We start from the raw sequence: 19,008 nt of genomic DNA, 5'->3' as shown, positions 1-19,008 counted from the left end.
GGGAGGCAAGGAGGAGTGTGTGGGAGAGGGGGAAGTGTTGGAGGGGGAGGGGTTTTGGGGAGGGGGAGCGTGGGAGGGGGAGTGTGTTGGGGGGAGGGGGAGTGTGGGAGGAGGAAGGGGTGTTGCAGGGAGGGGAGTGTGGGAGGAGGAGGGGAAGTGTTGGGGGAGGTGAGGGGGGGAGCCACCTCCACCACCGCCTCCTTCCCAGTGCTTTCAGCCATGACCTGGGAGCAGCCAATGGCTCCAGGTTCCAGGTGTGTGACAGCCGGAGGCAGAGGCAAAGGCGGTGGTTCTCCCCGAGCAGGTGGCTGCCTCTCCTGACCCAACTGTTTGACTTCACCCCAGTGTATGAAATTCTCCTGAAAACAGACTTGCTCTAGTACCTTTCCTGCCTCTTAGCCCAGTACAGACACACGGTGTGTTTTCAATTCTAGCTTTATGTCTGTGTGAGTGTGCAGGTGGGTGCGCATCAGAAATAATCTTCTTAGCACCCCGCTTCACTTCAAGATGTAGAGCCCTTTAAAGGTCTGCAGGCCCCCAAGAGAAGGATACTACATAACGCCCTCAAGCGCCCCGCAGGAACATTCAGGAGTTTGGAGGAAGCTGGTCTTGGGAGGTTGCCATTCCTCTGTCACTGATGCTGTACTGGACACCTAAGTATCCACTGATGGATGAATGCACAAAGGAAATGTGTATGTGTACATAGTGTGTATGGATACACACACACACACACACACACAATGGAATATTGTTTAGCCATAAAAAGGAACTCTTGCCCACTGCAACCACATGAGAAAATGACGTAAGGAAAATAAATCAGACAGAAAAACACAAATACTGTATCATATCTCATGTGAGATTTTTTTTTTTAATGACCTCAGATACAGAGAACAGGTGGTTGTTTGCAGAAGTAAGGGGTGGAGGTTGAAATAGGTTGAGGTGGTCAAAAGGTACAAATTTCCTAATAAGATAATTAACTCCTAGGGAAGTAATATACAGTGTGGTGAATATAGTTAACAATACTGCATTTTATATTTGAACGTTGCTAAAATTAGAGATACTAAGGGAACATTTCATGCAAAGATGGGCTCGATAAAGGACAGAAATGGTATGGACCTAACAGAAGCAGACGATATTAAGAGGTGGCAAGAATACACAGAAGAACTGTACAAAAAAGATCTTCACGACCCAGATAATCGCGATGGTGTGATCACTCACCTAGAGCCAGATATCCTGGAATGTGAAGTCAAGTGAGCCTTAGAAAGCATCACTACGAACAAAGCTAGTGGAGGTGATGGAATTCCAGTTGAGCTATTTCAAATCCTGAAAGATGATGCTGTGAAAGTGCTGCACTCAATATGCCAGCAAATTTGGAAAACTCAGCAGTGGCCATAGGACTGGAAAAGGTCAGTTTTCATTCTAATCCCAAAGAAAGGCAATGCCAAAGAATGCTCAAACTACCGCACAATTGCACTCATCTCACACGCTAGTAAAGTAATGCTCAAAATTCTCCAAGCCAGGCTTCAGCAATACGTGAACCGTGAACTTCCAGATGTTCAAGCTGGTTTTAGAAAAGGCAGAGGAGCCAGAGATCAAACTGCCAACATCCGCTGGATCATGAAAAAAGTAAGAGAGTTCCAGAAAAACATCTATTTCTGCTTTATTGACTATGCCAAAGCCTTTGACTGTGTGGATCACAATAAACTGTGGGAAATTCTGAGAGATGGGAATACCAGACCACCTGACCTGCCTCTTGAGAAATTTGTATGCAGGTCAGGAAGCAACAGTTAGAACTGGACATGGAACAACAGACTGGTTCCAGATAGGAAAAGGAGTACGTCAAGGCTGTATATTGTCACCCTGCTTATTTAACTTATATGCAGAGTACATCATGAGAAACGCTGGGCTGGAAGAAGCACAAGCTGCAATCAAGATTGCCGGGAGAAATATCAATAACCTCAGATATGCAGATGACACCACCCTTATGGCAGAAAGTGAAGAGGAACTAAAAAGCCTCTTGATGAAGGTGAAAGAGGAGAGTGAAACAGTTGGCTTAAAGCTCAACATTCAGAAAACAAAGATCATGGCATCTGGTCCCATCACTTCATGGGAAATAGATGGGGAAACAGTGGAAATAGTGTCAGACTTTATTTTTCTGGGCTCCAAAATCTCGGCAGATGGTGACTGCAGCCATGAAATTAAAAGATGCTTACTCCTTGAAAGAAAAGTTATGACCAACCTAGATAGCATATTGAGAAGCAGAGACATTACTTTGCCAACAAAGGTCCGTCTGGTCAAGGCCATGGTTTTTCCAATGGTCATGTATGGATGTGAGAGTTGGACTGTGAAGAAAGCTGAGCACCGAAGAATCGATGCTTTTGAACTGTGGTGTTGGAGAAGACTCTTGAGAGTCCCTTGGACTGCAAGGAGATCCAACCAGTCCATTCTGAAGGAAATCAGCCCTGGGATTTCTTTGGAAGGACTGATGCTAAAGCTGAAACTCCAGTACTTTGGCTACCTCATGTGAAGAGTTGACTCATTGGAAAAGACTCTGATGCTGGGAGGGATTGGGGGCAGGAGGAGAAGGGGACGACAGAGGATGAGATGGCTGGATGGCATCACTGACTCGATGGACATGAGTCTGAGTGAACTCCGGGAGTTGATGGACAGGGAGGCCTGGCATGCTGAGATTCATGGGGTCGCAAAGAGTTGGACATGACTGAGTGACTGAACTGAACTGAACTGGAGACCAGATCTTAGTTTTCAACAAAAGAAAATAATTTATTGTGTGGTGATGGATGTTAACTTACTGTGGTGGTCATCTCAAAATACATACATGTATCGTATTATATTGCATACCTGAAACTAATGTTATATGTCAGTTATATCCAGTATTTTTTAAAATCTACGTAAGACAAAGCATGGCAAATAAAAAATAGGAAAAAGCATAGTAAGTAAAGCACAAAAGGGATAGTGGGAAAAACTTCCAAACATGTATGTAATCAAAATAAATGATGACATTTCATTGAGTAAAAAGAGCATTGACTCTTTAGTAAGCAGCTTATTACCTGCGTTTCTACAGACACACTTGGACTATAGAAAGGTTGAAATGAAAGACAAAAATATGAGTCCAGAAGGATTTATTAGGAATAAAAGTAGATCACGTGAGGACCAAAAGTGTACCACCAAGAACACACAAGAATTCTGAACTTGTACTCGTCTACTAGTCTCAGAATACAAAGTAAATATAGTTGAAATTAAAAGAAAAATATCCACTGCTAACAGGATAGTTATATCAGTAATTGATAAATGGGCAAAAAAATAGTAAGAATATAGAAGATTTGGGGGAAAAACATAAATAGCAAGCTTGATCTGATGTGTATGTGGATATAGACTTCTGTATGTATTATATAAATACTGTATTATGTATTGTATCTATTTTAGATTTATCTTAGATATTATATTATCTATTATATATAGATATTAATATAAATATGTTATATATGATAGTATATATGTGTATCTATAATACATGTTAAAATATGGATCTGAACTAGATATAACAAAATTTAAGTGAAGTCGCTCAGGCGTGTCCAACTCTTAGTGACCCCATGGACTGCAGCCTACCAGGCTCCTCCGTCCATGGGATTTTCCAGGCAAGAGTACTGGAGTGGGTTGCCATTGCCTTCTCCAACTTCCCAGCTGCAATGGTGACCCCCAAGAGCACAACTGGGACCCCATAACAAAATTTAAGGCTGGATAAAACTGGATAGTGGCTACAAGGGTATCTGATATACTATTCTCTATACTTTTCTCAGACTTGCTATGTTTTGTAATAAAATTTAAAATTCTTAATTTTTCATGCTGCTGCTGCTGCTAAGTCACTTCAGTCATATCCGACTCTGTGCAACCCTATAGACGGCAGCCCACCAGGCTCTCCTGTCCCTGGGATTCTCCAGGCAAGAACACTGGAGTGGGTTGCCATTTCCTTCTCCAATGCATGAAAGTGAAAAGTGAAAGTGAAGTCGCTCAGTCGTGTCCGACTCCTAGCGACCCCATGGACTGCAGCCTACCAGGCCCCTCCGTCCATGGGATTTTCCAGGCAAGAGTAGTGGAGTGATTGCCATTGCCTTCTCCGTAATTATTCATAAGAAAATACACAATTGAGTTCTAAGGCTGAATTTCCTCTTTTGGCCTCTATAGATTCCTGACACCAGGAAGAAGAGGACTAGGACTCCAGATGTTCTTCACTTTCATAAAACTGTCCTCGTGAATGACGTCACCAGCAAGAAAACATCCTAGCCACAGGGATGGGGAGGAACTCAGACTAAGAATGTACCTGAGTTAGGTGGGTATGGTGTAGATTAGGGCAGAGAATCTCAGCCCTGCTTCCTCTCCAACATATCTGAGAAAGGAAAGTCACCTATGGAAAAACAAAATCGAAGGGAAGATATATCTGGTCTCTGCGGCTTCTTCTTGGCTGGAGGTGATGTGTGATCCAGATGTTAAAGCTGGAGTGTGAGATTGAACCTGAAGAGATCCTGCACATGCTTAACTTCTGCTTTCTCTGAATCTCTGCACCCTTCACATGTCCCTCCATAACATTCATCTGACTTCTCTTCTTGAGTTAACTCTGGTCCTTCCCAAGCCAGATGGAGTCTCAGGTCTCAGACTCCTCTTCACCCCTGTTTTATAGCTCCTTTAGTGCCCACGGAGTGTCTCACGTAGAACACATGCTTTAAAAATGTATCCCCACAGCTATAGATTTAAAGAGATTTAAGAGGCATATAAACAATGAGGAAGGTGAAACCACATGACTAGGGATGCACATTTGGGTGATAACTTCCTGTTTCTTTATGGTTTTATGTCTTTTTTTTTTTTTTGTCCTTCCTGTAAAAGTAAGGGCAGTGGTTCATTTGGAGGGAATAAGGAGGCCATGATTGGAATTGAACACATGCAAGTTTCTGGGTGGCTGAAGATCTCTCTCTTGATGTGCATGAGTGATGGTTACAGAGTATTTTATTAGTGTTTTTTTTTTAAATTATTGTTTTATTTTTGCCTGTGTTGTATCTTTATTGCTGTGCTGGCTTTTTCTGTAGTTCTGGAAAGTCAAAGGTACTCTCTTGTTGCTGGTACTTGGGCTTCTCACTGCTGTGGCTTCTCTTGTTTGGAGCACAGGCTCTGGGGCAGAGCGGGCTTCGGTAGTTGTGGCTCCCGGGCTCTAGGGCATAGGTTCAATAGTCGTGGTGTACAGGCTCAGTTGCTGTGGGGCATGTGGGATCTTCCTGGACCAGAGATTGAACCCACGACTCCTGCATTGGCAGGCCAATTTTTAACCACTGGACCACCAGGGGAGTCCTATTTTATTTTAAATATTTGTTTATTTGGCTGTGCTGAGTCTTAGCTGTAGCATGTGGGATCTTAGTTCCTTGCCCAGGATCGAATCCCGGCCCCCTGCAGTGGGAGCAGAGTCTTAACCACTAGACCACTGGGAACTCTCTAAAGAGGATTTTATTATACTTCAGTTGTTAAGGTGGTTTTCTCAGGTGAGTTTTATATTATAATATTTTTATTGGTATATTCAATGAACAAATGAATGAATGGTTCTGGGCATTGAGCATGGTGGTTGCTAACATCAAAATAGAGACATCCAGATACTCTGTGCCCCATGGTGGGAGCACACACCACCACCTGTGAGGTAGTCTTGCCCCAGATTGAACCTGAATCTGATTACACCTCCAGATCCAACTCCAGTTTATAGCACTGAGGAACATTGTAAATGCCAGTATAGAAGTATCATCAGCAAACTCCAGACTGCAGAAACCTCTACAGGAAAAATGAGGGGAGGAGAGAAGATTTGCAGGGGGAACCTGTTGATCAAAACAGACTTAAAAGGCATGTCAGCCAATCCCCATATGTGGACTTGATGTGGCTTGTTTTAAATAACTTGTAAACAAATATTTATAACATTGGTAAGACAAATTGGAAATTTGAACATTGATGAACTATTTGATGACAGTAAGAAAAATCTTACAAAGTTTTTCAACCCTGATATTTTTGTTACTTTTTTTGTATTTTTATTATGATTTTTAAAAATATCTTTTAGAGACATATATTAAAATATTTACAAATGGGGACTTCTCTGGTGGTCCAGTGGTTAAGACTCTGCACATCCCCTGCATGGGGGCACAGGTTTGATCCTTGATTGGGGAACTAAGATCCCACATGCCATGTGACATGGCCTATATATATACACACACACACAAATGTAATAACATGATCTTGAATTTGTATCACAACAGTACAGTGAGGAAGTTGAATATGCACATACATGAAACAAGACATAAATTGGTCATGAACTACTTGTTGAATCTCATTATACTATTTTCAGTACTTTATTATTGCCTTTTTGAAAACAGCTTTATGAGGAACAACTTATATCGGTAAAATCTGCCAGCTGTGAGTGTACAGTTTAATGTAAACTTGTAGGGTTGTGCAGTCATCCTTACGGTCCAGTTTTAGAACATTCCCATCACCACAGAAGGTTTCCTTGGGCCCTACCCTGCAGTCAATGCCTGCTCCCAGTCCCAGCTGGGACTACTCCATAGTCTGCTTTCTGTTTCTCTAAATACGCCCTTTCCGGACATTTCATCTAACTGCAGTCATGCTAGTCTTCTGTTCCTGATTCTAGGACATAAGTTGGATACACTGACCTGTACCGCCCTGGCTCCCCCTCCCATCCCTCCAACTCAGGCCTCTGCACTGAGCCGAGGATCTGAGCTGCCAGCCATGGCCGGCTCTGCATCCTGACCACCTCAGCTGTGGGCAAAGAATCAATCACAGGGCCTTGTTTCCCATCTGGAGAAACAGACAAAACATCCCTCTCCTCTTTCTCCTTCAGCCTGAGGTGGAACAGGGATGCCAGACCCCTCGGAAGTGTGGGCCCTAAGGAGATGGAGGCTGGCTTCTTTTCTTGAGGATGCAGAGGCAGAAGCAAGATGCTCTGTGTCGCTATATGCATGTGCTCCTCCTGGGAGGCGAGAACCGCAGGATAGTGTGACTGAGGGTGAGGAGGGCGCCCTCAAGGTCGCTGGCCGCTGGGGCCCGCCTCCTAAGGATGTGTGTGTGACCGTGTGAGAAGGTGCCAGGAGCACTGGTGCACAGCTGTGCATACGTTTTCCCATGGTCTTACCTTAGGCACTGAGCCCATCAGAGGCCAGAGGTAGCCTAAGATTTTTTCCCTTCTTATTTGTGTATTTTTTAAAGTATTTTAAAAAAATATTCTTTATTGTATCTTTTTAGAGATTTATTTATTTGGCTGTGCTGAGTCTTAGTTGTGACATGAAGGATCTTTCCTGCAGCATGCGGGATCTTTGGTTTGGGCATGTGGGATCTAGTTCCATGACCACGGTCAAACCCAGGCCCCCGGTGTTGGAAGACTCTTAACCACTGGACCACCAGGAAAGTCTCTGTGTCTTTGCCTTTTAAAAATGGTTACTGTGTCCACTCTGTCACTCTAGGTATGGGTATTTCATAGAATGGAGGAATTCAGAGGAAACCATCAGTGATGCTCTCCTCTGAGAAATGAGATTGGGGTCTCACTTTCCACCGGGTACTCTCTCATCCCTTTTGAAATTTTTGTCTTAAATTTGTGTAATTTTCATTAGAAAAATGAAGATTGTTATTAGCAGTGAGCCCTGGTGTGTTTGCCTGGTTCCCTGCAGACCCTGCTTCCATCAGATTACCTTAGAGCTGAGCAGATCACAAAGTGCTACCAAATGCAGCTGCTCATTTAATCTGCTTATTCGTTCAACAAATATCTGATGAGTATTTCCTAGAGGCCAGGCACAGCTCTAGAAGCTGGGGGTACAGCAGTAAGCCAAACAGAGAAAAACGCCTGCCCTCCCAGGGACTGACATTCCACTGACCATAGAAAGACATGCAACAAAATTAATCAATTATATGGTGGTGAGACGGACAGGGAAGCCTGGTGTGCTGCAGTTCATGGGGTTGCAAAGAGTCGGACGTGACTGAGCGACAGAACTGAAAGGAAAAAAGACCAGGCAGAAGAGAGGATGGGAGGCTGCCACATTGAAGAGGGTATCAGGGAAGGTAACCTGAACAGCCTTGGAGGAGGAGAGGGAGTGACCCGGGAGCGCTTGGAAGAAAAGGGCTCCAGAGGACAGCAAATGCCAAGGATCTGAGGCAAAAACATGCCCAGCTTGAGGAAGAGGCAGCGTGGCTGCGGAACAGACGCTGAGGCTAAAGGAGCTGGGATGAGAGAGGTGAGAGAGGCGCCAGGTCCTGTGGGGCTGCTGAGCCCCTGACGGGGTTTGGGGTTTTACCCCAAGTGAGATGGGAGCCTTTGGAGCTTTGGCTGAAGAAGGTCAGGGCCCTAACTACTGGGTTTACAGGTCCCCCTGCTGGAGACCGGACTGTGTAGCAGGAAAGTGGGTGGACTGTGGGGAGGCTGAGAGGTGGTGGAGGCTTGGAGGAGGGGGCGTCAGTGGAGGTGGTGTGTGTGTTTCCCACCGACCCAGGACCTTATGGGGTCCTCTCAGGCCAGACCCCTCTCACATATCCTCTGCTTTAGCTTCTCTATGAAGTACCCAGACAATAGTGTCTGCCCGCTTTCTGAGTTGTTTTACAGAAGCGCAAACCACCACCAAATGGAAGAAATTAGCAACCTGAAGACCATGAACACGTGGCCCACAGACCCATAAGTACTTTAATCCCTGTGACACCACGCTTAGACTCCCCTCTAAAAATGGTTTCCTGGATCCCACTGGGAAGTTTAAGTATTTTGAACACCCCTGACCGGAATTCCCTGTTTGGCGCCTGCAGTAATCACAGCCCTCTCCTTCACTGCAACCCCGTGTCTGCACTGGCACTGGGGTGCGACCCAAGGTTGGGTCCCCAGCAGGTGGGTTTCAGAGTTTTTAAATATTTGGAAGGGAGAACCCACAGGAGTTGCCCGCGGATTGCACGTAGGGTTTGATGGAAAGAGAAGAGTCAAAATGACTCCAAGGTTTGGGACCTGAGGAGCTGGGAGAATGGAGTTGCCTGTGGCAAAGGTGGGGAGGAGTGGATGAGGTGAGGAGTTAAGTCCAGGAGGCGCTGAGTTCCTACAGGTGGGTACGGTTGACGTTTCATTTCACAGGTGTTTCATTTCACTTGGAACCAGACCCCGTGAGGCGGGGGCGGGTCACGTGCAGGGGCGGGGCCAAGGGGAGCGGGCGGGGCCTGCGGGGCCCGGGATGGCGGCGGCGGCGGCGGCTGGAACCCTGGATCCGGGTCGTCTCTCCCTGTACTTCTGCGGGAGTATCCGTGGCGGACGCGAGGATCGGGAACTGTACGTGCGCATCGTGTCTCGCCTCCGGCGCTTCGGGGTGGTGCTTACCGAGCATGTGGCGGCCGCCGAGGTGGACGAGAGCGGTGAGGGAGGCGGTGCTCGTGGCGCGGGCGGCCGGGAGGGTGCAGGCAGGCCCCTCTGCCCGAGAAGAACTGCGGTGGGGGGCTCAGACCGCGTGCATCCGACCTGGGACCCTACGCCCCGGATTCAGTTACTATCTTGACCTTTGGGTCTTTCGTGGAGAACTTTTTGGGCTCCTTCCGGCGTTTATAGGAGCAGGATGGGAGGAGGCCGCACTGGCCTCTTCTCTCCCACCTAGCACAGAGCTTTCCTTCGACATTGGCGGTATCAGCCCTCCTTGACCCGACAGACCCCGGGTCCCGCGAACACCGTCTCAGGCCCTCTGATCCTCTTGCTCCTGCGGAGAGGTAGTCCCGGATCCTGGCTGGTTTTCTACTTTGGAAATAACGCCCAAACTGTCACACTTCTCATAAAAACCTCAAGTGTGTCCCCTTTTCCCTCCCAGTGGACAGAGCCAGGCTCTGTAGGACCCAGTGCAATTCTCAGAGACCTCTTTATCTTAACTTTTGACTGCCCTGGGCCTTCATTGCTGCGTACGGGCTTCTCATTGCAGTGAGCAGCCTGGGTTCAGTAGTTGAAGCCTGAACTAAGCCTGGCTTTCGGGCTTAGTTGCTCCACGACAGGCATGTGGAATCTCCTCTGCTCAGGTATGGAATCCATGTATTCTGCCTTGGCAGGTGGATTCTTAACTACTGGGTCACCAGGGAAGTCCCTGTGGCATCCTCTTTAAAATGATGCATCACAAAGTCTGGTGCTTTGGCAAGGGCCTGTGCTCAACAGTGTTCTGAGGGAGCTTGTTGGAAATGCAGATACTGGGATAAAACCTTTGAGTCCATTTTTAATAAGCTCTCCAGTTATTCTGCTCTGATCTGGGGCGTGTGACCCTTATGCTCCCAGTGGGTGACATTGAATCAAGCTGGAAAGCTGGGATCCTGGCCCTGTGACCCCAGGATCTCCCCTGCCTTCACACCACCTCCCACTGGTTATACTTTGCTTTCAGGCAGGGATTCTCAAACTCGCCTGGGTATGAGAATCACCTGGCGAGCTCAGTCAGCAGTCCAGGCTCATCGATACCTGGGTCTTTGTAGTTGATCGGGTTCTCGGGTGGTTCTCACTCCCACCAAAGCCTGAGAGCCTGTGGGGCCCCTAGGTTCCTTTAGGCGGGCCAGCCTCTTGCTCCTCCTGCCTGTCCCCACCTGGGATGTGATTCCTCCTCCTCCTGTCCACCTCTGATCACTGACCTCCGTCTCCCCTGTATCACTCCTGTCGTTGATCACATTCTGCTCCCCGGAACAGGACTGCATTTTCCTTGCAGGCTTTTCCATTTCATTACTTTTCATGGAATCCTAGTGTTGGGGGGCCCTTGGAGGCCATCTCTCTGTCCCCTCCCCTTCCCTAAGCAGGGTGGATCTGGGGGTATCTAGGGCAGAAGAGAGGAACTGAAGCCCAGGGTAGGTCCCTGACCAGCTTTCCCTCAACCACAGGGGAAGAGGCTGCTGGAGGCGACAAGCTCATCCATGATCGGGACCTGGCCTGGCTGCAGCAGGCAGATGGTGAGTGGTCCACCGTCCTGCCTGCAAACTCCCCTGGGGTCCTAGGTCCCCTGGACCTGCCTGGTTCCCCCCCTCCAAGGGACTCCCAAGTTCCCTTCTCACCGCAGCCAAACTGTGTTGTGTGTCCCTCACAAGCCCGAGGGTGAGCCTTGGTCTCCTTTCTTCCCAGTGGTCGTGGCAGAAGTGACCCAGCCCTCTCTGGGGGTAGGCTATGAGCTGGGCCGGGCCGTAGCCCTCCACAAACCAGTCCTGTGCCTGTTTCGCCCAAAGTCTGGCCGAGGTGAGCCCCCCCCAGCCCTGGCCTCCTTTCCCAGCTCTCTGAGGTCCCTGCCCTCTTCTCCTTCCTGTGGGTCTCTGATCACAGTGCCCACCCCAGAAAGGGAAGGGCAGTGGGCAGTGTGGGAGGGGAGGAGGGGGAGTGTGGAAGTGGCGGGGGAGACACCTTCACCCCCATGCTTCTTGCCAGTGCTCTCAGCCATGATCCGGGGAGCAGCCAATGGCTCCAGGTTCCAGGTGTGGGACTACGAGGAAGCAGAAGTGGAGGCCCTGCTAGATCGGTACTTTGAGGCGTATCCTCCTGAGCAGGTGGCTGCCTCTCCTGACCCAACAGCTTGACTTCACCCCAGTTTTTATTAAATTCTCCTGATCCCCAGACTTGGCTCCTGGCTCTTAGCCCCAGTACTGATTCATGGCATGTATACAATTCTGACATTATATCACATTGTCGGTAGAGGAAGGTCCAGTTCTCAATAATATCCTAACACCCCGCTCAACTTCAAGATGTAGAGACCTTTAAAGGTCCACAGGCCCCCAAGAGGAGGAGACTTTCTAAGATGCTCAAGCTCCCTGCAGCAACATTCAGGAGTTTGGATGAAGCTGATTGTGGGGGGTGGGAGGTGACCATTCCTTCCTGTCCCTGTGTTGGGTCGGAGGCTTGTGGGCTGAGTACCACGGACATTTATTTCCCTTTATCAATGTAAGTCACAGCCGTCTGCTGTGGGCTTTGAGGATGGATGTCTGGATGCCTAGAGAAAAGAGCAGAGTAGGAGAAGGATTGGCTGTGTGTGATGGCAGGGGGAGCTGAAGTGGCCCTTTGAGGAAACTGGTCTGCTTCCAGAGAAGTGTATTAAAAAAAAGTTTATTCAGTGAACAGAAGACAGTGCCACAGACACTGGTAACCACCTGCCACCATGTGCGGGGACAGTGGTGCACGCCTGACCCGTGACCCCGGGGCTCTGGTGGCTCCAGCGCTCCCTGCGTCCTGCCCCCTCAGTCGTAGCCCTCATCATCCTCCTCGTCGTCGTCCTCGTCGCCGAAGAAGAAAGTCTCTCGGTCCAGGTTCTCAGACTCCTCATCATAGGAGAAGCTGTCATTGTCCAGCTCCTCCTCAAACTCGTCCTGCTGCCACTCGGGCTCCTCGTCCTCCTCCTCCTCCTCCAGTTCCGAGGAGCCCTGGGGCCTGGGAGAGTGCACACTCAACCTCAGGGCCTCGGCGCCTCCCACGCCCCCCCGCACCAGGGGGCCCCTCCACTCACTGACTGCCAGGCACGTTGGGTCCTTTTGCCTCCCGGGACTCGGAGGATGGACTCTGGAGACCAACCCGGAAATCCTGGCAAGGAGACAGGAGGATGTGGGGAGCAGCGGAGTAGAGCACACTGGGCCCTGGCACCCAGCCTTCCTTCACCCGGATCCCCCGAGGGCCTAGAGCCGCCCGGCCCTGCCAGGAATGCCCCCGCCACCAACCCCAGCACCCTGCTCTGTGAGCCATTGACTCTGCCTAACATGACAGTCCTCAGCAACCCAGGATATGGCGGTGAGGCACCACCTACCCTTACCATACTGTGTGTTCATGCCTTTTCTGCCCAAGTTACGTACCAGTCCGTAAGCTCCCTGAGGGCGGGATTCCTAGTTCAGACTCAGCATCAGTGTATTGGAGCCGGAAAGAACCTCAGCTCCCTTACTTTGGTGGATCCCTGCCCTTTGGCCCCCAACTCCTAGGATTCTAAATCCACATCTGGGAAGAATCTTCTGAAAAAGTTCCCCAAGTGAGTTCTGGAGAGCAAGCACCTGGCCAGATACCCTTAACCTGGGCTAACTACCTCCTTCATTTTGTAGGCAAGGCCAGGTGGCTGAGGGGCAGGGCTGGGAGGTGGGATACAGGCCGGTCCGTGTGCCCTCGAATCCTTTCCATCAGGATCCCCCTAGGGCACCAGAGGCTGTGACAGGCGGTGCCAAGTGAGGGCAGGAAGGCTGGGTCGGATGGGTGGCTACCTGGGTGGAGTGCTGCAGGATGGCCAGCAGCCGCTCCTGGATCCGCCGCAGCAGCTCCAGCCCGGTGTTCAGGTGCTCGGCCCGCAGGAGGCGCAGCGAGGAGGCCAGGTCTCTGCAGTGCAGCAGCGTCTCCTCTGCAGAGAGGGCAGCGCGCGGGGCTCCCTCCCTTCTTCCCTTCCTCCCACAGACGCCTACCATGCGCTCCCCACATCTACCAGGGCTCACAGCCTAGAGGTGGGGACACGTCGTAATCAAAGCAAAGGTCGGGTGGGGGTGTGTATCATGGACCTGCAGGGTAGAACTTGAAGACGGTAACAAGGCTACGAGGCACAGGAAGCTCCAGGGGCCAGAATGAAGGTGGGCGGCTGGGGCTGGGGCTGGGTCACCCACCCATCTGTATTTTGGGGGTAGGTGCCAGGGGGACGGGGGCTCACCCAGGAGGATCTGCAGGGCGTTGGTGTGCAGCTCCAGGGCCTCGATCTGCTGCTCCACGACGTCCATGTGCTCTGTGTCCTGGTTGTAGAAGCTGTACACGCAGGCGTAGGCCAGCACCTGCGGGCCCAGGCAGGCTCCTGCTGAGGCCACCTCCCACCCTCCCCCTCCTCCCGCCCACCCTCTGCCCAGGCCAGCCCACACCACCTTTCGTGCCTGCTCCAGACCCCGGCAGGCATCACTGAGGAAAGTGAAGGATTTGGGCGGGGGCACCTCGTGGATGGCAGACACGCGGTTCCGCAAGTTCACAGCAAAGTCCTGTGCGGAGAAGTGGCTGTCATCACCGGCGGGCGCAGCCCCACCCCCCAGAAGAGCGCCCGGCCATCCAGCCCAGCCCTCTAACCTCCTTGGCCACCCCACTGTCTCTTCCCTGCTCACCCGGGCCTGGTGATGGAAAGTACACCTCTCGTTGTAGTCCTGGAAGCGCTTCTCCTGGCGCGCGGCTTTGCTTACCTGGTGAAGGCATGTCAAGAGGGCTGTTGGGTGATTGGCAGGACAAGATGAGGTTACTCCTCAGACCAGCCACCATTCACGGAGGCCTGCTGCTGCTCTACCCAGATTTCTTCATTCCTTTCTCGTAACTGTGAGATGAGGGTGCTGAAGCCTGGCAGGTTGACTACACAGTGAAGCCAGGCCCTGGCTCAGAGTCTTTGCTCTGCTCTGCCCTGGGCCTCCTGGGAGCGCTCAGCCCACCACAGCCTCTCTGCTGGGGCAGAAGGTCTCTGTGCACAGACCTCCCAGGACAGAACGCCCAGCACCTGCAGGCCCTGGGGCTTTCAGTCTTCTCTCCACCGAGCCTTGTTCCACCTCTCCGGCTGCTTGGGACATGGAGCTGTCTGCGCCCAGGCCCAGAAGCAGCATCCCACCCTGTCCGCCCAGGGGCCTCTGCCCGCCTCCTCTAAGCACCAGCCCCTTACCATGGCGGAGCAGTTGTAATAGTCTTTGTGATTTGGCTTCCAGGACTTGAGGCAGCGCCAGCAGAATCCATGATTGCATTTGGCACAGGTCATGCTGTGGAGGAGGCTAGCTGGTCAGGGTTCCTGCCTCTGGCCAGGGCCCCACCAGGAATGCCCAGGGCCTGGACACACTGCTGGCCCCTCCCACGCCCTCTTAAGTCTCCTTAACTTCACTAATCCCTACTCACCACATCCTGGCTTCCAGATCCCCCCATACATGCAGGCTTAAAAGCGGGGGGAACACTGGAATCACTCTGGAAAGTGCAAGGAGGTAGCTGAGGACCTCCCGTGCTCTTGAGCTTTCTGGTCCGTCCACTGCCCCTTCCTTCTGCCAGGTCTCCCACCCTCTCCCGAGCCTCCAACCCTGCCGCCGCCCACAGTACCCCCACTTACTGCAGACACCCCTCGTTTTTCTCAATGGGAGCCTGACAGCTGGGGCAGCGCTTGGAGATGAGCTTGGTCAGATGCTTGCTCTGGGCCTCCACACTCATGCCGTCGTAGTAGCCGCCATCGTCCACCCACTGGGACATGTGGCCACAGCTGGCAGGGTAGTGTGCCTAGGGAAGGGGGGCAGTGAGGGCATAGCTGAGTCCTTATTGCAGACTGGTGGTGCGGGCAGGACAGGGTAGGGTGCTTGGGGTGGGGGGGCAGGGAGGGGCGTGGACCCCGGCAATGGGGCAGAGTCAGGGTAGGCCCCCACCTCAGGGAAGCTACAGCTGAAGCACGAGGCCCAGCCGCACTTGGAGCAGGTGGTCCCACAGCCTAGGCCCTGGCGGCAGAGGATGCGGTCGCAGCCCTGGGGGTTGGTGCACCAAGTCAGGTTGGCGCAGCTCTCCACGTAGCCACGCAGGAGGGCCTTCTCGTACTGTGGGGATGCAGGGGCCATGAGGTGAGTGCCTGGCTCTCTGACACCACACCTCCGGGCCCCCCGTGCCCCGGAGCCTCTTGAGGCAGAGTGGGGTACCTTGGAGATGACCTCTGGCGAGGAGACAATGGCACGGATGAAGGCCCCCGTGGGCTGGGCCGGGCAGTCAGCAATGGGGCAGGTGCAGTTCAGCACGAGGTTCTGCTCGATGCGTGTCGTCAGATACTCATTCCAGCAAGACTGGGAGGGACACGGGAGCGGCCGCTCAGGGACAGCGCAGGAGCAGGAACCCTCCCCAACACTGGCAAGGCCAGAGACAGACGTGCTGCTACATCAGCCTCAACACTGACCCTAACCTTTCTGGCCTCCAGGGCTTTTCCTGATTGGCCACAATTACAGTTCACTTTGAGGTGTGCAGACCAAAGTGGTAATTAAAATTATTGTTGGGATGGGTGTGAAGGGATGGGTAAAGAGAATCAAGAAAAAGAAGATTCAAGTTCTGAGAAAGACTTAGAGCAAGAAAGCCAGAGAGGAAGAAGGCCTGGGGGGCTGGCCAGGGCCCACTGTGCTGTAGCTGTGACCTCATCTGGCTCAACTTCTTACCTCAGTCCTGTCTCCATACCCCCACCTCCTCCAGTGCACTCCTAAATTCTGCTCAGCCCCGCTACCCCCCGTCACCAGTGCCGGGGGTGTCACAACTCATAAATCCTTCTCCTGCTATCATGTCACTACCGTACCCAACCCAAGCCATCGTCCCCGCTCCTCAACATCAACCCTCATCATCCCCTCCCCCAACATCAACCCTCATCATCCCCTCCCCCAACATCAACCCTCATCATCCCCTCCCCCAACATCAGCTCTCATCGTCCCTGCCCCTCAACATCAGCCCTCATCACCCCTCCCCCCACATCAGCCCTCATCACCCCCTCCCCCCACATCAGCCCTCATCATCCCCTCCCCCCACACCAGCCCTCATCATCCCCTCCCCTCAACATCAGCCCTCATCACCCCTCCCCCCACATCAGCCCTCATCATCCCCTCCACCCCAATATCAGCCCTCATCATCCCCTCCCCCAACATCAGCCCCCCTCATCCCCTCCCCCAACATCAGCCATCATCCCCTCCCCCTCAACATCAGCCCCCATCATCCCCTCCCCTCTCAACATCAGCCCCCTCATCCCCTCCCCTCTCATCAGCCCTCATCATCCCTTCCCCCCACATCAGCCCTCATCATCCCCTCCCCCAACATCAGCCCTCATCATCCCTTCCCCCTCAACATCAGCCCTCATCATCCCCTCCCCCCAACATCAGCCCTCATCATCCCCTCCCCCGCAACATCAGCCCCCCCATTCCCTCCCCCAACATCAGCCCTCATCATCCCCTCCCCTCTTGATTGTTCCTTCCCTCATCCCTCCTGAAGACACCAACTACCTCATGAGCACCTGAGCCTCCAAAAGACTCCATTAAGGACCCTCTCCCTCACACTGCCTGCCCCAGAGCTTCCCCAAATGATGGATCCAAACCCCAGGAGAGTCCCCAGGTGGTTCCATGAGGACTCTCCATGATAAATAAGTGCGTAACTGAACTACTTTCACTCAAGTACTACACGAAACCAACCCCCTCCTATAGAAAAACAAGCCCAGATAAACTGGGAAGTAGAATGCAAAATCCTTTTCCGCATTCAGACCCCCAGGCCGAGGAGGGCAGGCACACAGGCCCTCTAGCCAACAGCTGTGGAGTGGGAGCACTGCCCTGCAGGACAATGGCCAGGTCTCAGTTTGGAACCTGCTCCATGCCCACGAGGAGTGTCTCTGCTTGGGGCTTACCCTTGGCCTCCACTGTCCCCACTGCCCAGCCAGAGGGAATGCCGTCTCCCGCCTGGACTCCCCTCCTGCCCTCAGCCACTCACTCAAGCCTCACCCCGGGAAGCTGTCTCCCACTGCTCCAGGCCCCAGGGTTTCCCGGTCAGTGGCTCCTGCACTCTGCCACTGGCTCCTCTGCTGGGACGGATTCAGCCTGCTTTGCTGAGTCCCGTTTCCCAGCTCCCTGTCTCTCTGTCTCTACAGGGTCGGGGTGCCCCACGCTCAGTGCCTTGGGCCTGCTCCTCTCCCCCTGGGTGATGCCAGCCAGGCTTCTGCACTTACTTCCAAATTGAAAAATCCACTGTCTGCCTGCTAGTCCCACACAGGTGCCCAACAAAGCAGCTCAAACTTTACTTGGCCAAAACGGATGGAATTTCCCCTCAAAAGTCTGCCTTGCACCCCAACCCCAGGCCTAACGTTTCCCCCAACTCATCCTGCCAGATGCTCAGGTCAAAACCCCAGGAGCTGTCTTGATGCCCTTGTCCTCAGCCACAACCCTGTCAGCTCTACCCCACATGTGTCCCGATCTGTCCACCCCTTCACCGTCCCTAGGCTCAGCAGCCAGCACCTCTTGCCTCTTTGTACAAGTCTCTGAACCAGTGTCCCTACTTCCACTCTCGTTCTGCCCAAGCCTTTTCTCCACACCAAGTGATCTTTTCAAAACTGGAAATCAGATCTTATTGCATCTCTGCTCAAAACCCACCAGGGCTTCCCATAAAGGCCCTTGTCTGCCAACCTAACTCAACTAGGCCCCCATCCGCCTCCCAAATCTCTCCTTCCGCTGTCCCACCACTGTGCTCACCTTCTTCACAGAACTATTCCAGGAATTAAACGAGACAATGTTTGTAAAACAGCACAGTGGCCCAGAATGAGGCCCCCATAAATATTAGCTGTGGTTATTATTAGCTCTCGGGTCCTTGTCTGCCCGCGTCTCCCCACTCCCTCACGCAGCACCCAGCGCTGTGCACGCAGGAGGTCCATGACAAGCATTAGTTGAACAAAAAAGTGGAAGTGTAAAGGGAATCATTAAGAACCTGGGAACAGGGGGGCAGAGGCAACTATGTGAGAACAGTAACTTGAAGCTGAGCAAAAGGGAAGGAGAAAAAGTACCAAGTACACACACATGCAAACACACACGGCCCAGGTCACCCACCACTGGGGCGGCGCTGCTGAGAGGCGGCTAGAATTGATGGCAACAAGGGCGCTCATCCTGCTAAGTGGATGGGTGTGGGCTCTGGTCCTACAAGCTGTGAGGCAGGGGCAGGGGAGACGGCACTCAGCACCTGGCTTCCTGCCTCGGCCCCTCGCCACCCCAAGGGTGCTCCCTCCCCAGCTACAGCCTTCTCCGCTCAGCTTCACGGCAGCCTGACTTCCCGTACTTCCCTCTGCTTTTGTGCTGTTTTTGTTTTAAACTGTTCCTTTTAATTTTTATATTAAGTGAACATGTACAGATAAAAGAAGTGATGACATTTTGGAATAAAAAAACCTTCGGTGGTGATAAGGAAAGCATAAACCATAGTCATCACCAATTTCCAAACACTTCTCATTTATAAAGTGCTTTGATTTTATAAAGTGT

General features: G+C 51.9%; 2 protein-coding genes across 7 annotated transcripts in view; one reads left to right on the top strand and one right to left on the bottom strand.

The window, feature by feature from the left end:
* The first annotated feature begins 9,220 nt into the window (after window positions 1-9,220).
* DNPH1 (2'-deoxynucleoside 5'-phosphate N-hydrolase 1) lies at window positions 9,221-11,638 on the top strand. Its single transcript, XM_061398253.1, has 4 exons — window positions 9,221-9,435; window positions 10,918-10,986; window positions 11,156-11,266; window positions 11,453-11,638. The coding sequence occupies exons 1-4, from the start codon at window positions 9,258-9,260 to the stop codon at window positions 11,599-11,601; spliced, it is 507 nt and encodes a 168-aa protein (XP_061254237.1). The 5' UTR covers window positions 9,221-9,257; the 3' UTR covers window positions 11,602-11,638.
* Window positions 11,639-12,108: 470 nt separating this feature from the next.
* Window positions 12,109-19,008, bottom strand: part of CUL9 (cullin 9) — a 37,609-nt gene continuing 30,709 nt past the window's right edge. For 3 of the 6 annotated variants that reach the window (XM_061398201.1, XM_061398203.1, XM_061398202.1), the window contains 10 exons: window positions 15,670-15,810; window positions 15,406-15,570; window positions 15,099-15,262; window positions 14,667-14,760; window positions 14,128-14,202; window positions 13,897-14,007; window positions 13,692-13,809; window positions 13,258-13,391; window positions 12,522-12,595; window positions 12,109-12,445 (listed from right to left, as the gene is read on the bottom strand). In XM_061398201.1, coding sequence (XP_061254185.1) covers window positions 12,256-12,445; window positions 12,522-12,595; window positions 13,258-13,391; window positions 13,692-13,809; window positions 13,897-14,007; window positions 14,128-14,202; window positions 14,667-14,760; window positions 15,099-15,262; window positions 15,406-15,570; window positions 15,670-15,810 — 1,266 coding nt within the window. In that variant the 3' untranslated portion in view covers window positions 12,109-12,255. Of the gene's footprint in view, window positions 12,446-12,521; window positions 12,596-13,257; window positions 13,392-13,691; window positions 13,810-13,896; window positions 14,008-14,127; window positions 14,226-14,666; window positions 14,761-15,098; window positions 15,263-15,405; window positions 15,571-15,669; window positions 15,811-16,945; window positions 18,680-19,008 lie in introns of those variants that run through there. The other 3 variants (XM_061398204.1, XR_009732821.1, XM_061398205.1) reach the window with 3 other exon arrangements.

The sequence above is a fragment of the Bos javanicus genome, chromosome 23, assembly GCF_032452875.1.
Source record: "Bos javanicus breed banteng chromosome 23, ARS-OSU_banteng_1.0, whole genome shotgun sequence".
In the NCBI taxonomy this organism is placed as follows: domain Eukaryota; kingdom Metazoa; phylum Chordata; class Mammalia; order Artiodactyla; family Bovidae; genus Bos; species Bos javanicus.
Note: the sequence above shows the minus strand (reverse complement) of the source record. Positions and strands in the feature narration are given on the sequence as shown.